The sequence below is a fragment of the Papilio machaon genome, chromosome 8, assembly GCF_912999745.1.
Source record: "Papilio machaon chromosome 8, ilPapMach1.1, whole genome shotgun sequence".
Taxonomy (NCBI): domain Eukaryota; kingdom Metazoa; phylum Arthropoda; class Insecta; order Lepidoptera; family Papilionidae; genus Papilio; species Papilio machaon.
In genome coordinates, this window is record NC_059993.1 from 2,310,915 (window position 1) to 2,333,899 (window position 22,985).

Consider the following 22,985-nt stretch of genomic DNA (forward strand, 5'->3'; position numbering starts at 1 on the left):
GATTGATATAAAAGACAAATGCAGTTACATTAATTCGAAAAAACGTCTAGAAATAAGGAATATAATAATTTTTTTATACCTGAAGATGGTCCTCGGAGCGCGATGTTCGCACGACGTGTTGCGCTCGCGACGTCATCTCCCCGGCCGCCTGCCCGCCGCCCGCGGGCGACGCCGGCTGAGATATGAAACTGCAATAACATGCTACGTTACATTCAAATTATTTAAATACTAACTGTCGCCCGCGACTCCGTATGCGCGGTATAAAAAAAACGTAATAAGTAGCCTATGTGTTCTTCTAGACTATGTTCTACATCTGTGTCAAATTTCATCAAGATCCTTTGAGCCGTTCCGGAGATACCTTCAAACAAACATCCATCCATCTAAACTTTCGCATTTATAATATTAGGTCCTTACATATGAAATTGGCGTTTTGTATGGGAGGAACAAAAAGTCGAATATTTTTTAATATAATATATTTAATTAATCAAAGTATGAACCATTATTTTCTATGCACTTTTGCCATCTCATAGGTAGTTCATTGATCCCTTTACTAAAAAAACCAGTCGGACGGGAATCAATAAAATCTTTGAAGGCGATTTGGACTGCCCCATCGGAGTTGAATTTTTTCCCTTGCAAGAAGTTATCCAAATTTCGAAAAAAATGGTAATCTGTTGGAGCAAGGTCCGGGGAGTACGGAGGATGTCTTAGACTTTCCAATTGAAGCTCTTCTAATTTAGTAGCCGTCTGTTGCGCAGTGTGTGGTCTAGCGTTGTCGTGAAGCAGCAGTGGCGTGGAGCGATTGACCAGCCTAGGTTGTTTAGCCGCTAGCTTTTCCATCATGGTTTGCAATTGCTGACAATAGACATCAGCCGTAATAGTCTGGCCAGATTTGAGAAAACTGTAATGAACAATACCGGCACTAGTCCACCAAACGCTTACAAGTAACTTTTTTGGGGTTAATTTTCGCTTGGGGCAGGATTTGGCTGGCTGGCCAGGATCCAACCATTGCGCTGAGCGCTTCCGATTATCGTAAAGAACCCATTTTTCATTACAGGTAATGATTCGGTTTAAAATACCTTCATTATTGTGCCGGTTTAGTAATGTAACGCAACAGTCGACGCGCGTTTGCCGGTTTGCTTCAGTCAATTCGTGAGGCTTTCAAGCTTTTTAATCTTCCCAATTTGCTTCAAGTGAATTAAAACAGTTTTATCACTAACATCGCAGCCTGCAGCTAACTCGGACGTGGTTTGCGATGGATCCGCTTCCACAATAGCCTTCAACTCTTCATTAACAACTTGAGTCTCAGGCCGTCCACGGGGCTTGCTCTGCAGATCGAAATTTCCAGAACGGAAACGTTTGAACCAAAAACGAACTGTGTTTTCTTTTGCAACACGACCGCCATACACATCATTCACCCTTCGAGTCGTTTCTGAAGCACTAGTGCCACGGCGGAACTCGTACTCGTAAATAATGCGATATTTTAAGTTTTCCATTTTGTAAAATGAGTGACGCAAACAGAAAAAAACAGGAGAAAAAAAACAAATGAATGACGGTCATCGAACCACAAATACATGAGTCTATAGCTGTACAAATTTGAATTTGGAATTCCTTACCAAAGAGGAGAAATTCGTGATTAAAATGGCCAGTACGAAAAACGCCAATTTCATATGTAAGGACCTAATATTTACTAACTTTACTGATGTTTAATCGTAGAATATTTTTGTATGTCCCTATCTCTGTGTTCATCGTTTTCAATAGCTTACTGTCACACTCAAACATTCGTGAAATGGCCACTAAAAATCAGTTAATATAAAAATTTATTGAAAATAGCCTTTCACAAAAGGTAAACAGTTTGAATTAAACATATAGAACTATTAATAACAAAGGAATATTGATTAAACATCAGTTTGGTGCGTGGGGTGGCGGATAACAATTTAATCAACGCTCTATTTCCCACATTCGCGCGATTTGATAAGTGCTCATGACGCATTCTGTGTTCCAACACGATCTCTATATATGAAAGAGTATTTAAGTACATATATTTTGTTCTGTATAGTACTAATTTTTACTGCGGCTTTGCTCGAGTTATTATACTTAAATTACTTTATATTTATCTCGTATCACAGGACCCTATATTTTTTCTATATATGTAATGTATGTATGTACAAATTCAATGATTATATATTGAGTTAAGCCTTAAAATGTGACAAACTAGCTCGAATTAAAATATATTGTACCAGGATAACATAGAGTCGCAGAGCTACAGTGACTTACAGCTTGTTGGCGTGTTCTGTACCGAGACCGGTATCGGGCGAGGAGTTGTGCCGCTGCGCCAGTTCGACTCGCGCCGCAAGACGATTTTCACTCGGCGACGCCGGCGTTGAATTATATCTAATATTAAATTTTCCATCCTTAATATTGCTTTATAACTATCATATTTATATTGTAAAGGTGTCGTATATTTTTTACGTACATATAACATCGAATTGGAATTATTGTGTAAGGATATTATGGGATTTCGTTTCCTTGTAGTTGTTTTACTCACCTATGATAATGTGTGCGATGTGTAGGCGCGTGATGGTTATGATGTGGATGTTCCACTCGGGATAGGTTGAGTATGAGGTCGCCGGTCATCATGTAGGCCTCGAACTTGGGCTGCGTGGGCCTTCCGCGCGCCTTCTCCTCCGTCAGCAGCGCCTCGCAGCTGTCCCCGGACACCACGTCGGAACCGTTGCTCGATGACTTACTCGATGAATTACTGTTCGTGTTGCTGTTTGAGTTACTTGATGGCGGTGAACTTGACCTAAGATAAAATACAATTAAATATCATGAATTGATTAAGGCATAGTAATCTCCGTGGTTTTATTTGAGAAACGTTCACAGCGATTCGAAGATTTTAGTTCATTGTACTCAAACTTAGACTATAACTTCAGTACATCATGTGGGAAGCCTACCTATGCCAATGCAGATTTAGCTTCACCTGCTATTCTCAGTATAATGCTTGTTTAAAAAATGTCTCACTGTAAGTAGTTATATTTGGTGTGAAGTTAATTTCGAGCCATCAATACTGCGTCATAATTACACTACCAATGTATGTAAATTGATCAATCCCCTTTTTGTTTCGGGATTCAATATTGCACTATGAATTTTAATTAATACAATTAACATAGAAACGATATGCGTCTGATTGTTTCGTATTTTCCTAAATAACATGAATTATTCTCTCAAACTTTTTTAATAGTTAATTTAAGTTTAATTTATTTTTACACAAATAGGTGGAATATTTCAAGTAAATTCTGATATTTTTCTAAATTCAATTAAAAATCACATTAAATACCAAAATTATTATGATTGTTTGATTTTATATAACACATTTAGCTATTCCTATTACAATAAAACAATGCGATATGCTAATAAAAAGTCCGGACAATCGGCTGCCATTGTTTTCGTTCCGGCGAATCAAATCTTACGAATGAATTTAGGAAAAACTTTCGCTGCCAACTTTCCTACACATTGGGACAATAATAAAAGCGCATTGTTATAGTTATTACAGTAATACCAACATCTTAGGAATAGTTTAAAATGTACTTTTGAGAAAATATACTCATTTATTTCGCTATGAAAACTAAATATATATTATTTTGTAATACTTATATAAAGTTATCATGAATAAGAATGGAAAATGGAAAAAGAACCAGGAAAAATAAATTGTTTTTTTTTTCAATTAAAATATATTAGGTTATTAAGTCCGTATAGTATGAGGTATAAATATATAAGCTAATTGACGGAAATCTGTTTTCTTAGTAAATGAAAACCTTCACGATATTGCGAGTTCATCAAAAATTGCAGTTGCTAATGCACATTATATGTATAAATTCCCTTTGTCTATGTCTATTCGTAAATGCAGTCTCAGAGAGTTATTGCGACGCATTTATTATATACTAGCTTTTACCCGCGACTCCGTCCGCGCGGAATAAAAAAATGCACACAAAATAAAAAAGTCCCTATGTCCGTCTTCTAGTTCCAAGCTACCTCCCCATCAATTTTCAGCTAAATCAGTTCGACCGATCTTGAGTTCTAAATAGTGTAACTAACACGGCTTTCTTTTATGTACATAGATTGACGCATTTAATATCATAAATATAAGCAAAAAATAAATTCAAGATATACTCAGTAATTATTTTTATTCAATCTTAGACTGACGGAATTTTTTTTAACAAAATTAATTGCGTCATTCCGTGATACAATACGATATTGTTGTTGTCTCAGTGTCTCCTGCGGAGAAATTTTTAATTGGATAAACCATTACGGGTACTATTTCAGGCACCCTCGTAATAAACGTCGCATTACTTTTGTTTCTAGGAGTCTATTTTGGTATCATTCTAACTAAAGTATGTAGCCACTTCTGGTTTCTGTGCAATCTCATTAAATAAGTAAATAGAGTACCTTGGATGTTTCTGTCTACAACTAGGGTAACATAAACATGCCTAAAACGATTTCGTACCGCACAAGAGTTTGTGATAAATGCAACTAGTTGAACAAAATATTAGAACGATGTAATCGTTAAAGGATAAAATAATATACAATACATATGACAAAAAATGACGATCGACATGACATGATTTAACAAACATGATTCATTTTATGTTTATAAAAACACAAAATGAATCATATGTTTTTACTTTACTTTTAAAAATGAGCAGGCACGTGCCCCATTCACCACGAACGTATCGTTTAGGTGCGTCATATGTCGTCCCCATGTTGTGACGTGTGGTCGGGGAGGGCGGCCACCCCTGTCTACCGCGCATATGGTTCCGGCTATCACTTATCGCTTTCGGATATCGCTTGTCTCGAGGGCTGACTTTCCATTACAAACGATGGGATGCTAAAAATAAAACGGTGGACGAAAATAGAAAAACCTAAGACGTGCCCATTAAAGCTTTTTAAAAATGTATTTTTAAAATGTTACGACTTTTTTATAGTTTCGTTAAGTTTTTATTAGATTACAATAAATATTAAATGATATATAGCAAGGTTCTGCAACACTAAGCTAAAAAAATCGGCCGATCCGTTAATAAATGCATTGAAAGCAAACATCAATTTACAGTTTGTAAACACAGTACTCATTTAAAATTCACCGTAGCTCTGGATCGATGATTCACAAAAAAGATGAAGTATAAATGAAAAATTTTAAGTAAATAATAAAGTAAAGTTCACTACGTCGAGTTTATTCACCAGCTTTATCGTGAATATAAATAACTACGGTGATCGGTAACTAAAGATAAGTATCTACATAATATAACAAGGAGAATACATATTTGTAAACAAAATAATGAGTTAACTTAATAGAGGAACTAAACAATTAGACGTCATGAAATGCAAAACACGGCTATGAAGACAATATTAGACAAAAGGAACAGTATGGTATCACATCTATACCAGATTTTCGCAGAAATCTTCTAGATTCTAGTATTTTAACCCGACTTACAACAGGGTATCATATTTGGCCTTTTAAATTAATCACTAGATAGACTTTGTGCTTACTTGTCGCGTTTTGTGCGTGCCGCGGCAGCCCGTCGCTCAGCCGCTGCCGATATGTACCGTCTTACATTCGCCTTGATCTCCGGGTCTGCAAATATCAGGGATATATACAAGCAACTATAACATACATTTATACAATAACACATAAGAATAAGCATAACGACACATCCTACGAAAAGAGTTACATCTGTGACGAGACCTCTTAAAAATATATCTCTTTTCGTCGGATGGTTCGATATGAGTCCATTCTACAGAGGAGCAAAGTTTTTATAATGCGCAGAAATAACATTTACCGCAAATTATTGTGATAAAAGTGCTTTGAACTCTAAAATGAGCCTTGATAAAGTAATTTTTGTGTTTGTTCACTGTTTACATACTTCAAACTGTTCGAAAAGTTTTTAAAGAATAAGGTTTTTAGCACTCAAATTGAATTCAATCAATTATAAATATTTGCGTACTAACTAAAACTGTAAAAATATATTATTCAGATGACTAACAAGGTACACACTGATCTTGACTGATATGTATTAATGTGCTTGTACATTGATATAGTTTGTTATGTACAGGATATATCCACTTGACATTATCTCAATCAACAATGAAAGAAGTCAAATATTCTATTGTTGGGATTACAGAGTTTTTGATACATAAATATCTTTGATAGATGTATGATATCAGAGCTATATATAAACTTTTTTTCTCTTATCAATCGAAGCACTACTGCGCGATGATAACTATTGTTTTTTTATACTTTTATTTAATATTAGAAAGTGTCTATATTTCACCAATCTATTGTTCAGAATATTCAACTGATCACTAAGGAAGTAACTTAGTGTAAGTTAAGTATGAGAAATGTACACTTTGGGACTGGTTATGTACTAGTACGGCTGGGTGACCGACAGTTACTTTCCTCAACTAACAAAACATCAGATGTTTTAAGCTGGAATTTAGTAGTGAAAATTCGGAAACATTGGATATTCGAGCGAGGAAAGGTTGCAAGTTAACGTAATCACAATATGGTAGACCACCACTAGCATGCACTAAACGAGTTTTCACTGCCGAAGCACTTGCATAAAACAGTTCAAGAGGACATTGGGATGACAAAATGTTTTCTTACACTTGAATCTTACTTAATGCCTGTGTTATTAACAATTTATCACCTAAAAGGTACACAAGGTCTGGAAAATAATTAGATGGTTGTAAAGGCAACTAGCTACATCACAATTCTCGTATATACTCGTACCGCAGTCGCGACAGAACCATTTGGGAATACGAGAGTTTTATTACTTATACGAGGCGGTCCTCGCTCGTTGTTCATTCACCAAGCATACTGATAAGTGATAACTTATACATTAAATCTAATATTGACCGAGACTCACCCTTTTTCAGTCTTAAAGTGACGGGATCGGACGAAAGTCTCAAACATTTTAAAACTGAAACAAAATATGGCACAATAACAACAAAATATACATAAGAAATATTAAAGTAAATCAATTAATTAAAACAAATATAATATGCGTTCGCGTTGTGTCAGGATGTCACCATAAAATATATAGAAAGTATTTTTAATGGCCTAATGGGAGGGTTAGTTCTTAGGACTTATACTTTGATTGAATCTTAATGCTATTAGTATTTTATAGCCCATGCAATTTTTTTTATTTTAAAACAGGGCATTGTGCAGTATGGAAGTTTAGATCGATTTTTGCTACACTCGAAGCTCCTTCCTATGAGCAACAGCAATTAGAATATCCAAATAAAAACTCTTGAATCTATAAATTTTTGTGTAATCCATTCTTAAGAGTTACATTTCTTTTGATCTTTATTGACATAAAAACGTAGTCGTTTCGAATCAACTATGATAATAAATTTGAAATTGCTCTAATTTATTTTCTTCGAGTTAACATGTTCATTAGAATTGTAAAAGAGATCGTGCAACATTCGTCATTATCACGAACATGCATAATTTAAGCAGCTGATTCACTTCTGCCGACATGAACTAGCGAGCGAGAGTTAATAATAAATAAGGAAATCCATTTCAATAGATCTGATATAACTCTAACTCTAAATTTTTTTATTCCACCAATATAATAAATATTACCAAAATTATTATTAACTTGACTGTACTTTTGTTATGTTATATTATCGATTAGGTAATTTCACAAAATTACAAAGCCTTTATTTGATCAAATGTCTGTAAAATATACTACAAAATGTCATCATTCGACTGCGCTAGCAAAAAATGTATGAACAAGGTTTATTGTTTTACGATCTGTTGTAACATTGATAACATTTTCGGCTACTTCTAAAGTAAAAACAAATACCCGTGAAAAATTTAAAATTCAAGCATTGACGATGGTCAAGTATATTTCTAAATATCAAGCTAAGGGTACTGTTAAATTATACAAAAGTAATAAGTAGAAACGAATTTATAGATATCGACATATTTAGTAATTGAATGCAAGAGCACGCGTGAAACACAAATTGCTTGCTTGCGTGCTTCACACGACTGTAATAACGCGATCATTGAATTAGCTGTATGAACCATAAACCTCATGTAAAGGCGGACAATTGACGTCTTAATGCATAAACGAAATCGAATTCTATCAATTTGCATTTACTTTTATCTTGAATTTGTCAGTTCTCTAATTTTATAAATACTACAATTTACAAATGAACCTCCAAACAAATGAATGAACTGAAGAGTCTTACAATATGCGAAAAATAAAAGGAATGCTATTTGACTATTATATACCCATTTTTTAGACTTTCCAATATCGTGTTAAAACTCAAATTAGGATTCAGTCCATCAACATTGTATTCTGACATATTTTTTAGGGAAAACGGTATCTTTTTCAACAAGATTTAAGTCGCGAAGATTAGGGATGTTGGAAGACGAGGCAGACGCATCTGGCAATTGGCTCCTTACCTTCTTTGGTTGTGAACCGGTTTACGTCAGTCCCATTAACCTTGAGCAATACATCTCCAGCCTCGACCTGTAATGGAACATACGTATCCAGTTTAAAATGTATTCGGTAAAAACTAAACATCCTTGCAACGCCTAATATGATCGCTGTGCATGTTACGCTCACGAAATTCTTTAGTTCAAATTCGTTATAGCATTCCTGTTCACGTTAAAGCGATTCTAACTAGATTCGATTTGAACCTGAAAATACGTTACAGAGAGAATATGTTTGAAAAAGAATAACCTAATATGCAAGCGAACAAACGCTTCTTATTTTTACTTGTCATTTTCATCAAGAATGTTATTTTGATGGAAATAAAACAGCGAACTTAAAACATTGATGTGTTATACCAACACTTAAAGTTATTTATTCAATTAACAAAACATTGTAATGATATGATATTAATTTTGGGACATTTCTACAAAAACATGTTTCATTATCGTTTCCTTTTTGTAGGCTTCCACTGCCGAAAAATCTGCACAAAAAGATAATATTGACTCGATTATTTAAACAAAATGACAGAGATGACACATATTTTAGCATTATTGTGTCGGCAGTGAAAACACACGGTTATATAAATAAGTTAGTTTACATACAATTAGTCACAGAGCAGAGTATCTTTGAGTTGTAGTAAACAGTAAAAATAATTTACAATGTGTATAAAAATAAAGATTACATTCATATATTTATTAAAAAAGAAGCTATTACTATACGGTATATAACGAAATATTGAACTAAATTGTTGTAAACAGATATAGACAATCCTATTCGCCTTTTATCCAAAACTTGAAAATGAATAGATTTTCCAATAAAACTTTTGATACAAATGGTAGCCTAAATATTCTAGATTAGCCTAATAGGTATATTATAAAGATGATCAAAATCTGGTCCGTAGTTTAGACAAGAAAACGTTACAATCATTGGCACTTTCTCAATTGAAATATCGGTATGGATTATCTTTCCTGAATAAAGAAAAAGATAAAATAATAATGTAAAATATAACTTTCACACCTTCTCACACATTATAAAATATAACGTTTGCTACAGTCTAAGAACTATGTAAGGATCTCACATTGTCACAGTAACGGTATTTTACGACTTAAGTGACACTTAATAATATAATTAGTCTCTTTTTCAAAGACAATGTAAGGGATGATAATATTTATTAATAGTGCAGTGGAGTTTCTGGGGTAAAAGTTATAATGCGTGACTTCATCGAAATGGGTATGAAATAAACGTCCTACTGTACCACTAATATGGAAGTTGTTCCGCACCAGCTGCTAGTGGCGATAGGTACGTTGTCCCTATCAATTACGTTCACACTTATCACCCACGAGCCTTAACCACTACCCGAGCGGCCTTCGATCGAGTATCTAGTTACCGCCTTGTACTACACCGTGATTAATCGATTGTAATTACCACAGTATCTCATGACTCAGTCGAACACAAATTGGTAATTTATATGTAAATACTCGTAATCTACAGCAGCTACAGTTTAACGATAGTGCAAGGCCCTAAACACGACAGGCGTGACATTGGTTGCTGAACGAAACGAATTCACACATCTTTTAGTGAAATTGAGGTGCTCTACCATTAATAATTAACTCAAGTCTCAGCAGGACCAATGATACTTTGTTTTTTTTTTATTGAAGCTGGAGCACGACTTTATGAAAGAGACACATCACCATTTTGTTGATGATTGTTGATAACCACTCCATGATATTTAATGAAAGACAATCTTTAGATAAAAAAGTAAGAACATATAAAAAAATTCGTATTAATTAATTAAAAAAAAATGTTTTAATATGTACGTAACACGAACAGATATTGCTTTTAGTTGAGTGGAAAGCCAAACAAAACTCGACTGTTATTAAACTTATCGACTACGCGGCTTAAACAATCGGTATCACTACGAGGAACCGTTAATGATGCACCAATGATGGTTGTATTTATTTTAAATAAGTAAAACATTACGTATAAAAGTATATAACTGCAAAAAATAATCGCACTTTTCAAACTATCATGTTATACTTACTTAACTTGGTTGAAATGTAAAAATAGAACAAAAACTATGTCACAGCATTCATTGTGTCTTCGTCACAAAAAACCGTATGTTAGGCGTTGCAAATAAAAACAATGCCCAAAAACGATGTCACTAACGTTTCACTTTTGATTTTAACACTTCACAGACAGACAAACTTATCGCTGGAGGATTATTTCGATAATGTTGATATATTTTTTAATAGTTAGCGTATTTACGTTGACGTTTGTTTCATCGATGAAACTGTAAGAGGATGTACTCGTATTAACGTAGTATCGAGCCGAGATGTAACAACGTTGTGGCGTGCGTGCGTACGCGTCCGCCCGCGTTATGTCGACTCTCCGTTATCGCGTCGGGGTCCGCTAATGGATCACAAGTTTAGAAGATAAATTAGATCAAACCCCGCGCACAAGGGCGCAGCGGAAGCATGAATTACGCGCCGAACGTCCCACACTTCCACGTCAAAGGTGAACGATGTTGTAAATTAATTTCTCGTTGCTGATAATGACAAAGTGGTCTGTAAATACAGGCCCTTGAACTCTACATAACCTTTATGTCGCATATTAAAACAATGGAACCAATTTCTGATACTTTTTAGTTGACTTCTACCAAATAAAATGTCTACGCGTCTTATGAAAATGAATGAGAGAGTTAGCAATTAAATTTCAATTTTTTTCCACTGTCATATCAAGTCAAAATACAGCGAGCTCATATTTTTAGAAAATAAGAATACAAGCAATTTTAATACATATTATAACAATTAACAATGTGGATATGTTATGGATATTTTCGGACGCATAGCGTATGAGCTCCGTTTATTTAAAACAGCCTTTTCCAAATACTATCTTATAATTACCATAAAAATCACAATATTCGTTTCAACACTTCGGAAGTCCAGATTCCTAAATAAATTTACATTTTAAGGTAATTACATTATAAGCATAGTTTTGTAAAATATTATAGGTCGAAAATAATTCGTCAAGTAGTTACAAATATCACGTTTCATTAAATTCCCTAGAACGAGCATTGCAATTCAAAGACTTACGATAAAAAGTTCTGAATAACATAAACGTGCGTGACTCAACATACTATGTGCAATACACCTCATTAATGACGTACATGTTTACAATAATATTACGACGAAAATTATTTACTGCAGCACGCAGAATCCTTTAATGATCATTAAGAAGGAGCCTTAGTGTAGATTAAATATGAGAAAAATTTAGCTAATTGATCCTTTAATGCCTATTGAATAATTCTTTCTGAACCATCAGAATGATGTGAATAAAATTTGTAACTTTATTTATTTATTTCACAAAAATTAACGAAAATGGCAGGAAACCAATTTGACATCATTGAATGTTAAAAAAAAACTACATGAATTTCGTGAAACAGTTGATATTAACGCAGAATTTGTTAAATGATCCTTGAGTAATTGATCACACGCCATTTTTCTAGGTCATTTATTATTGACTAGCTTTTACCCGCGACTCTGTCCGCGCGGAATTAAAAATAGAAAACGGGGTAAAAAATATCCTTTGTCCTTTTCCTGGTTCTAAGCTACCTGCCCACCAATTTTCAGTCAAATCGATTCAGCCGTTCTTGAGTTATAAATGGTGTAACTAACACGACTTTCTTTTATATATATAGATATTCTCACATGATTACTTATTACAACATGATACTTGATCTCTCTTAATTTAAAACAATAACATGTATTATATCTATATTTTCTTAGTAAAGAGGACTTTATAAAATTAAAATAATAAGTCAAATAAGTCATAATTTCAATTTAAATACTCGAAGATTATTAATACAGTCAAATTAGCGATCTACTCAATATTGAGCTTATTGCCAGCATATTCAGAGGTTGACTTCTTTTTTATACTAAAATGACGCGACTATATATGATAATTATATTCATAAGATCTACAAAGCTTTTCAAAAGCAAACTTTAAAATAATATGCATTCAGATAGCATCTTTGGCAGTCGGAGTGTCGACAGACTGCAAAGGAATAAAAGAAAGGGTGACACGGAGTTACATAAGCAGTGAGTACTACGACGAACGTCGCGAGTTATTGTTGAAGTGCGCGACCAGGGCACAACTAAAGGTGACTACTAATCAAACTTTATTCTAGAATTTTCTGAACGTACAAAAATGTACAATACTGAATGACTCACACAAACTACTGAATCAAAGATTTATTATATCACCTGCATCTAGTGAAATTATTGACGTATCTTAGTTTATTTGCCAATATTGCCAACATTTCTTTATAATCATATCTTAGCTGAATTACACAAAAACTCTTTAATTTGCGTAATTAAAGCTATATATCAATACTCGTTCAATATCATAACAAACATCACCCAAGTGTGAATACAACTTTATGGTGCATGAAAACGCATACCGCGCCCATTCCACTCGATGCACACGTCTCGTCATTTTCGTCCTATACGCCCCTCTTGCAATGCTTTCTTTTATATCACAAGTAGACAAACAAGCTGGCTGCAGGGGAAAGTAGTCGCATTACATACTGGCCAATCAACGTTATACATCTACTATGATAGTGTTAGTGACCTCTTATTATTAGCATATACAACTGATAAACATATTGCATAATTTGTTATAATCGACTATAGACTGGATAAAATTATTTTTTCAATATGGTGATTTTTATCAAATACTAGCTTTTACCCGCGACTCCGTCCGCGCGGAATAAAAAATAGAAAACGGGGTAAAAATTATCCTATGTCCTTTTCCTGGTTCTAAGCTACCTGCCCACCAATTTTCAGTCAAATCGATTCAGAAAACACGACTTTCTTTTATATATATATAGATGCGAATGTTTGGATGAACGAATGGATGTTTATTACAAGGTATCTCCAGAACGGCTACATGGATCTGAAATTTGGCATAGATGTAGAAGACAGTCTGGAAGAATACATAAGCTACTAATATTTTTTTTATAATTCCGTGCATACGGAGTCGCGGAAGACAGATAGTAGAGATATAGAAATTGTTTTATTTATGATTCTTATTTATTAAGAAGCTTAAATGGTTGTGTCACGTTGAAGGATGAACGAAAGATGAGACATAATAAATCTAAACGTCGATTATCACTGCCAAAACACGTGTAACAAAAATATACTTTTGTTTTTAGTACGAGTCTTTCTAGTGATAAAGCATGGTAAATTTGTGGGTACGGTACATGTTTTGGTACAATGTCGTTAGCATCAGGAAATTCGTAAACATGCTAAGGATAACTGTTGTCCTTTACAATGTTCGTACGCTGAGTCGGTCACGTTTCGTTGCTCGTATGCTCAATGACCGTGGCACAAACACACATGACGTAACTGATAAACATATAATGCACAGTCCAAGAATTAAATACACTTCCCACTTAGGATCGAATATTGTAGCATCCTGCCAACAAAGCCTTAATTTAACAAATATGTTGCTAAATATTTCATTGCAATGGGTAGGAAATAAATGTCCTCGACTGTACAGCTGAGTGGGTAATCTGTCCATGCTGCTGTAATATTAACATGTCCATATATGACGATAGCTCCCTAGGGACGTTACGATAAACATATCGTTGTTGTGACATGTGGGATTGACTCACAGACGTAACGCTGTTTATGGCAGGAATTCACAGAGACCGGATGAATGTGTAGTTAATTTAATGCACAATTTTGATTTCCGTGCTATGAATTTTTAAACGTCAACAACGCATTTACGAACTATCAGTAATTCAATGTAGCTTTACCTTAGATAATAATTAACAATCAGGCATTACTAGATTCTTATCTTACTAATATTATAAATGCGAATGTTTGGATGGATGTTTGAAGGTATCTCCAGAACAGTTTAACCGATCTCGATGAAATTTAGCACAGATCAAAGTCTGAAAGAATACATAAGCTACTTGTTAAGTTTTTTTTAATGCCGCGCGGACAGAGTCGCGGGCGTGAGCTATTTATCTATAAATTAGAATTTATTCACGCAGAATTCCGACTAGGGATTCTTAAGTCTTTTTCCATGGAAGGACTAAAACAACATTTCACAAAGTTGTACGCATGTAGAAAATTGAGAAAGTCCGTCACAACTCACAATGTTGTTGATCAACTCTGGCGATGTCTACTTGTAGGACAATTTGCATAAGATTGATGAATTTCGAAACACACGCACCGGTTATAGTAACAGAATGCTGTCACCGCTATCACCTATCAAATGACTGCAATTAACATTTCATACGCCCATTGAATATAAGCACTTATCACTTGAATTTTTATTCACGAATTTAAAAATGACATACAAAAAGGCTATGTAATTGTTGATATCAGCAATTTGACTCGTTATGTGTTTTTCTATTAGATTCTTCCGTCTACAAATCTTCATTAATTTCTCAATAACGACTAAACATTCCTGAATTCTCAGAAAAAAAACGGCAATGAAATACTTTAATAACCCATAATGCAATTTATTGAAACGTTACACCACAGAAAAAATATCCTTGTTAATAGCTGACACACTGATAAGATTATTTTAAAGGTTTTTGACAAATATTACAGTTAATTAAAAAAATATTAATGTTGGTAACCTGGGATATAGATCTTTAATAAGTGAAAAGGCAAACGAGCGGCGGGGATACTGACGCCCATAGACAACCGCTACACTAGAGGAACTGTAGATGAGTTGCTAGCTTTTAAGAAAAAGATACGCTCACTTCTGTTGACTTGCGGTTGGAACACCCGCTGTAAGCACCAACATGTTAAATCCAAAACTTATTGTTTTGACTTGTGTTTAATAGTCTATGTAATTTAAGGTTAGTACACCATTATAGATTCGATAATTCCAATTAACGAACTAAATCGTATTAAATTCAAAATTACTTAAAATGTAAGTTAACTTAAATTTCAATTATACAAAGAAACCATATAACGATAAGTCAATATCGGGTCAAAAAGACAAGGTGGTTTTCATTTTTAAGTCGGGTAATGAAATATGATCTTTTTATAATCAACGACACAAGAAATCAATAATTTGAAGTGATTAGTTTGAATTGTAAGTTCAGTAAATTTTGTAAATTCTTAGAGAAATAAAGATCTTAAACCACATTAGTGTGAATATCTATGCCATATATCATAGATCACTTACCTAACTATGGAGTAGTAGTTAGAAGGTAGATTTCGAGACGATGTAGAAAACTTCTGATAGAAAACTTCAGGAGACAAAATAAATTAACATATTATAACTTATATATAAAAATCCAAATTAATTTATTTAAAACTCAAAGACTAGGAGATTGGATAGCTGTGCATTATTATTTTTAGATTGTAACTATGAATTCTACGTCAGCATCATGAAATCTAGTTCGGAATCTGGAGCGATTCATAGCGGTCACGCTCGCGTTAAACTTTCTTTCTGATGTTAATTTACATTTATTCAATTAAAATTACACACTGTTTAAATTATTGCTTAGTTTCATTAATATGTTAGTAAATTTTTATATAATTTTAGTCCTCGATCTCTGGAACTATCAAATTAACGAATACATTTTTTTGAGTTAAATTGTTTAAACGTTCTCATTAGAAGTTATTGAGTAAAATTATTGTAGAATATCGGTCACGTAAAATAACATAATATTTATCGGAATCAAAGGGAACAAATCCGGCGAGCAAAGGAACAGGGCAAAGGAAACCAATCGGCGAGCAAATGAAAACGTTGTTTGCACAGGATGGAAAATTCTCTCCGATATTTCTAACAATACGAGGGCTGCAATCGCAACGAACGTTTCATCTTACACAAAACAAAGAAACTAATACACGATACGAATATAAAAAGAAAATATTTGTACGCGACCAAGTCCACAGAGACACGTAAAAATGAAAATAAAAGTTCGAAAATCATCTCCCAGTTCTTATCCCTCTGTTTGAGGTCAGTGCACTCGGTTTTTATCTTCGAGATCAATTCGACAAAATCATTAATTCGAATTAAATTCGACATAACAGTCATCATTATGTCAACGCAAGCCACATGTAAAAAAAATAACAAGATTACTAAAAAGTAAAATAAAAACATTTCACTACATATTCGACTCACCTACAAAGAATTGAACGAGATAAGACTCGTAAGGACAGATAAAACAAAAAAGACAGAAACGAAAGTAGCAGAAGATAGAATTTAGATATTCATCTTTTAACATGTCAATAATCCGATCGGTATAATTATTCCTATAACATACGCAATTCGAGTTTCTATTATACACTAATCTTGTTGAATCATGAGTTCAGGTACACGAGATATCAGATGTCCTACACAACCGAATGACTGTCATCATAAAAAAAATATAATGACAAAAACTACCACTCAGACATAATTAAAAAACATCCTCAGAATGATATAAACGTTGTAAAGGTAAGAATTTATTTCCACTTATAGACAATGATTTCTCAGGGTACGTCTTTTATTTATACTTAAAACAATTTTTAATACATTACTGAAACTTCGATTGAGATAGAAGTTATATACTAGCTGTAGCATGCGGCTCCGTCAGCGCGGAATTAAAAAAATTTAATAATTAGCCTATGTGTTCTTCCAGACAATGATCTACCTTTATGACAAATTTCATCAAGACATTAAGCCATTCCGGAGATACCTTCAAACATTCGGATTTATAATATTAGTAAGATTTAAAGTATGAATGGAGAAAAAAATCAACGATTTACAATGTTAAAATTATAATTATAGTAATTTTTATATAACGTGCAGATTACGCAGTTTAGAAATGCTGAGCTAGTTTTATATTGTGATAAACATTTTCGCGCATGATTAAACAGACTAATGGGCGATACGAGAGTGTACCATCAATTTTCCGACAGCGATGTGTATTGAAAGAAATATTCTTTGTTGCATTGAATTTGTTATCTGCATATTCGCAAAATTTATTGTCACAAATACTGAAAAGTTCGTACAAATATTCGTCGGACTTCGATCAAATCAATAACGCTATTCCAAAGTTGGTTATGATAATTATTTGCCTACTTAAATAGTAACTTATAAACTTTATTCATAAAAATGTTCACATAACAAAATTTTACATCAAACATCATAAACCAGAAGTGGTTTGCAATACTCAGGAATCTGCTATTATTTTACCACACAACGGCGGTATGTTAAACGTTATAACGATCTAATTCGGTTATTAAAATAATCTACTGAATGCTTTGCAACACTCTGTTTGAAACCGACAGTATTATTTCACTAGTCATACAGTATCGAAAGATATTTAGGTCGAATATGAAGACCTAATTGGTTCTCTTACTTATGAGGCATCGCGTTTAAGCACTTACGACGACCGATGACGCCAGACGGACTATATGCTTCAAATTAATTTAGACTAAATATTCTTGTCTTTTTACAGGCTTTAAAAAATTATGACTGAAAGGTGTTTGACAGTTTGCAATAAATGAATTATTATTATTATTATTATGTAGAGCGATACAAATTTAGATTTATAGCTAGTTTTTACTCCGTAACATAACAAGTTATTATGCAAACAAATTTTTGCTCATGACAACAATAAGTATGACTGGAAGCAAAAGGGTTAACTACTTTCATATTATTGTAGAGTTAGAAATAATTAAATCACAATTTATTAAACGTAAATGAAATCAACACTGAAATCATCGATGGTTTCGATCGCGCGTAGTTGCGTGGCGTTTTTTTTTTTCTAGACCACTTCAACAGCACTGACCCGTATTAAGTTTTTTCTTCGACTTTCTCGTCGTCATTTTATACTTCATACAACTTTTCCCTTTAGTCTTACACATATGAAAGTATCAAGCTTTATAGAATTGAGCTTTACACTATTGAAGTTGAACTAGCTATCTGTAAACGGAATTAAAAGGAAAACTTAATAAGTACCCTATGTGTTCTTCCAGGCTATGTTTTACATCTGTGCCAAATTTCATGAAGATCTATTGAGCCGTTCCAGAGATACCTGCTAACAAAATCCATCTATCCATCAAAACTTTCACATTTATAATATTAGTAAGATGTAAACCATAACTCATAGATTTGCTAATTCAAAGTGACAAAACTGTCAATGACCTTCGCAATCAATAAAAATTAAGAAGGAGAATAAATTTTCTTACATAGATTGTAGTGTCAATGATTAGGTTATGGTCAGTTAAATATAAAATATACTGTGACGCAAAATTAATTTAAATCACACAATCAATAGGAATTGTAATAGATCTGTATACTTATATGGCATCTCAACATAATTGTATAATAGATTAAAATGGATTTACATATGGATTAAAATGCAACTTGGTCCAGTTACATGTTCTCTTCATCAACAAAAAATAAATAACTAAAAAAAAACCTTGTATTTCAATTAAAGATTGTATTGTTATTTTTATAAAAGATGGTATGAAATATGTAAATGATTCAATTGACATTAAAAGACCAATACCAATAAGCTAATGAATTGTCATTAACTGACAGAGAAAAAGCAACATTGTATATCAATCCTATCGTCCATAAGGTCTTAGTTCACTTTGATTTCCTTACTAATAAATATTGCTGGTTTTGTGACTATAAGAAGTAATAAATATGAACTACTTATGCATTTAATGAGATAAATTAAGGTAATAGAATAAGGTCAACATTCATAACTCAATGTAAACAGCTATACAACATTGCCAAATTGGATAAGGATATCCATTCATTGTATGATTAAGTATTAACAACTTCATGATGAATTATAATACTTTAATAGTAACAAGTTCACAAGATACTGACTGTTCAAGGTTGCAGCAATAAATCAATTAAAAATTAAAACCAGACTTAATACTCCAAATTTACATTTTCATAGCAATTTCATTATCAACACAAAACCACTGACAAAACAAAACAATCAAAGTTTAAAAACATCATACAACTGTTGCATATTACATTACATTTCAATTTACAACAATCCTGAATAGTTATTCAAAGAACTTTGTTTATTACACAAACTAATTAAATAAATTGGAGTCAATTATGAACCAAGATAGTTGTCATATTTTATAAATAGTGTTGTGTGCAGAAGTGAATTAACAATGACTTCATCTTAGATATGGCAATTGTTTGAATAAGAACAGTAAAAAATAATTTGGAAATCTATAACTAAGGTATGAGTATATCAGACATGGATCACCAAACACATATCCTATGGAAGCTGATAACATATGATCATAATTATTGTACATGTCCCTTATAGATTAAAAATTTATGAAATTGAATTCTTGTAAGAGGAAATAAACATTACTGTTGGATATACTTAAATCTTCTGTACATAGAGTTAAATTACGTCTTATTTATTCATTTTGTAAAATATGAAACAACGTCCTATCGTAACAGTGGCGAATATGTATAAGAAATTCATGAAGGATGAAGATGTTTAGCCTTACCTCACCGCTACGAGCCGCTGGGGAGTTTTCTTCAATTTTGTAAATAATATGTGGCAAACCGGCTTCGCCGAGCAAAGAAAATCCAAATCCCAAGTTGTCACTACGGTTCAGGACCACTAGTCTTTCGTCAGCCATATTCAGTGTGAAGCAGCATTGGTCACCACCTTCATCAGGATTTCACTGGTATCACTTACAAACACATAAAACACTTCATTAAGAACTACAGCAACGAATATTACTCAACAAATTGAATGAAATAAATCACAACTACAAAGTACGACAAGCAAGCGCACCCAGCCAAAGCGGACGACAGGCACAGATTATTTATGAAATATAAAAATATAAAGGCAAGTGTACACTGTCATATCAAAATGTGCCATAAAAATTAAAAGCATTGCCGAAAAATCAATAACAAGTGATATAATGTATACATTACACTACAAACCTTAGGTTAACAAATTATTACAAATCACAACTACCTGGCTATTTCTATTTGGCGAAGATGGGAAACGGTAGGACCGATCTTTTCTTTAAATTTAAATTAATTGTAGAGGCATAGTCTACTTTTATACTGTTTAATAGGTAAGTGTAAGACAATAATGAAAAAAAAAGTTGATAAAATCCACTACAGTTTGCTATAAGGTGATGAAATATACATTTCTAAATTTGCGTTGAATCAAATTCCCTGTGTATTGTCAATACTTTTGGCGTGTCCGTGACATTGACAGCTGACAGCACAGCAAATTTTGACAGTTTCACAGTTGAGTGAGATAAGCTTATTCTCAGAAATAAAATTATCAGTTATAGAGTAAATTGTAGTTGTGTTGTGAGAACGTACGATAGGGTTGTGTAATAACTTCTTTCTTAATAGAAGCAATATTAAAATTACCATATCAAGATGTATTTCGTTTCGAATGTAATTAAGGTCACCATACCTAATTATTTGGCTAGTTTGCCAATTCCTGATTCTTTTGGAGGATGGTTTCGGCTAGGAGGTAAGTTTTATTTAATACAACGAAGTGTTATTGATAACTTTGAAATAAGTATAATTTAACAGACATTCTAATGTTGGCGTTATATGTAAAGCGTCCTTCATATATTTATCGTGTGATGTGACTCGACACTCACTAGTCACTACCGAGACATTTTTTTCCTTATTGTCTTAACCTCAACTCAAATAGTTACACTAGCTTGTCCAGCCTGATTTAGTATTCAAGTACCAATATTTCAAGTTGAGATATTTTGCATTCCTGTATACCTTAAAATTAATATTGTTTTATAAGATTATAATATTTTCTTGGTAGTATGTCATACCTACTATAAACTAAATAATAATTTTGAAGCTTTTAACATTCATCTTCACTTTATTTATATACTTCACTCACTTATGTTAGGATTAGGCGAATATTGAATTAATAGATTTATTGAGATGCAAAAGGTAAAGTAGGTCAATGAATTTTTGAGTCAATCACAGTGTTGTTATTCGTGACAAAAATGAATTATTTATCACATGCAATAATCACATGTCAAGGACTTTGAGTACTGTTTCATAGTATCACTATGTACCTAGTTTTAGATAACTTTTATTTCAAAATAATCTATTTGGATTCTGCAACTGGCCACCGTAGTAAATTATTAGTTGAAAGGAGATTTCATTTTCAAAAAACATTAATTAATTTTGTACCTTCTCAAGATTAAAATAAATTATATTTTCAGTTAGGGATTGGCTTGCCTTACTGCCCCCAACTCTCGCTATTGGTGGCATCTCATACTATTCGTATCAGACAATAAAGAAAGCAAAAGAAGCTGGCAACGGTCAAGTCAACCCATGTATCAGAAAGGATGTAAATAAAGTGGTTGATTTCATTGACATTGAAGATATAACGGACAAGGTGTCTCTATGCAGGTGCTGGAGGAGTAAAAATGTAAGTTTTTTTGTATGATGTAAAATAAAAATCAATACAATACATAGTTTTAGTTTTCATGTGGTAGAAGCCCTAAATAGCTTGGCCAAGTACCAATTTGGGGCTTTTTTTATTCTTGAACAATGTTGTGTATATAATTTCATATCTTTCAGAGTTTTATAGGTTTGTTATTTATTTGATTGTCACATGATACCATATCTTAAATTTAAACAAACTATCTCTCTACTTTGTTATCTTGGTGACATAATTTGATATTAATATTTTGTACCTTAAGAAAAATACATTCAATGGGTATTTGTTGGGAAATTTTACATTTATTTACTAATTTTGTATTATAATTTGGAGTTACGAAAAATCTAGCATATAGTATGTTTTAAATAAAAACCAAACAAGATATATTTCAAAGTTGTATTTGTAAAAGTACAAAATGCAATGAACATAATAAAGCATACATAAATATTGCTAATTTCAGTGGCCGTACTGTGACGGCGCTCATGGAACTCATAACAAAGCAACTGGAGACAACACCGGTCCAGTTGTAGTGAGGCACAAGGAAAACAAGTAAAAAATTTCAATATAGACCTGTGTCAATTGATCATTTCTCACGACCCATTGGCATCTGATCGCTTCAGGTTCTGTTGTGAGTCATGACACCGATAGCTGGTTGTGTTTGATTCAGTGATCAGAGACGTGAGTAGGTCTGGTGCTTAATGGGTCGCGAGTCGTAATCCAGATTGAACACCTAAGGATTCAATTAAAATGATCTGATTGATCGTCATCTACACAGGTCTTACAAATACATCACACATTATAAACTGAAAGTGATAAAAAAGTGATAAACAAGGCACACTTGACACTCTTTGATAAGTTTCTGATAAAAAATTGCATTTGATATGCATTTAGGTGTGTATATTTCATTTTACAGGTATTTTTATGAAATTTTATATGCATATTCTATAGGTCTGAGAATCGGCTACTATCTATTTTTCATACCGTTAAGTGGTTAGGGTTGTCCACCTCTAACTCTTTTTTTTGTCATTTTTTTTTACAGA

At 33.1% G+C, this 22,985-nt stretch overlaps 2 protein-coding genes across 4 annotated transcripts in view; one reads left to right on the top strand and one right to left on the bottom strand.

Annotated features, from left to right (window-relative positions):
- The window catches only part of LOC106720595 (PH and SEC7 domain-containing protein), a 28,464-nt gene extending 8,149 nt beyond the window's left edge, over positions 1-20,315 (bottom strand). For all 3 annotated transcript variants that reach the window (XM_045678844.1, XM_045678843.1, XM_045678842.1), the window contains exons 1-7: positions 20,009-20,315; positions 8,468-8,534; positions 6,921-6,974; positions 5,545-5,629; positions 2,546-2,803; positions 2,275-2,391; positions 80-188 (exon numbers count right to left, since the gene is read on the bottom strand). In XM_045678844.1, the coding sequence (XP_045534800.1) occupies positions 80-188; positions 2,275-2,391; positions 2,546-2,803; positions 5,545-5,629; positions 6,921-6,974; positions 8,468-8,534; positions 20,009-20,143 (825 nt within the window). In that variant the 5' untranslated portion in view covers positions 20,144-20,315. The remainder of the gene's footprint in view (positions 1-79; positions 189-2,274; positions 2,392-2,545; positions 2,804-5,544; positions 5,630-6,920; positions 6,975-8,467; positions 8,535-20,008) is intronic.
- A 462-nt stretch (positions 20,316-20,777) lies between these two features.
- Positions 20,778-22,887, top strand: LOC106720638 (CDGSH iron-sulfur domain-containing protein 2 homolog). The gene is made up of 3 exons (XM_045679164.1): positions 20,778-21,003; positions 21,725-21,933; positions 22,406-22,887. The coding sequence occupies exons 1-3, from the start codon at positions 20,907-20,909 to the stop codon at positions 22,496-22,498; spliced, it is 399 nt and encodes a 132-aa protein (XP_045535120.1). The 5' UTR covers positions 20,778-20,906; the 3' UTR covers positions 22,499-22,887.
- Positions 22,888-22,985: the final 98 nt, after the last annotated feature.

Bases quoted from the DNA above. Each gene is read 5' to 3' on its own strand.
- LOC106720638 (XM_045679164.1), top strand. From the start codon at position 20,907: ATGTATTTCGTTTCGAATGTAATTAAGGTCACCATACCTAATTATTTG. The intron at 21,004-21,724 runs GTAAGTTTTATT...TTATATTTTCAG, and splicing joins AGGATGGTTTCGGCTAGGAG to TTAGGGATTGGCTTGCCTTA. The intron at 21,934-22,405 runs GTAAGTTTTTTT...TGCTAATTTCAG, and splicing joins GGTGCTGGAGGAGTAAAAAT to TGGCCGTACTGTGACGGCGC.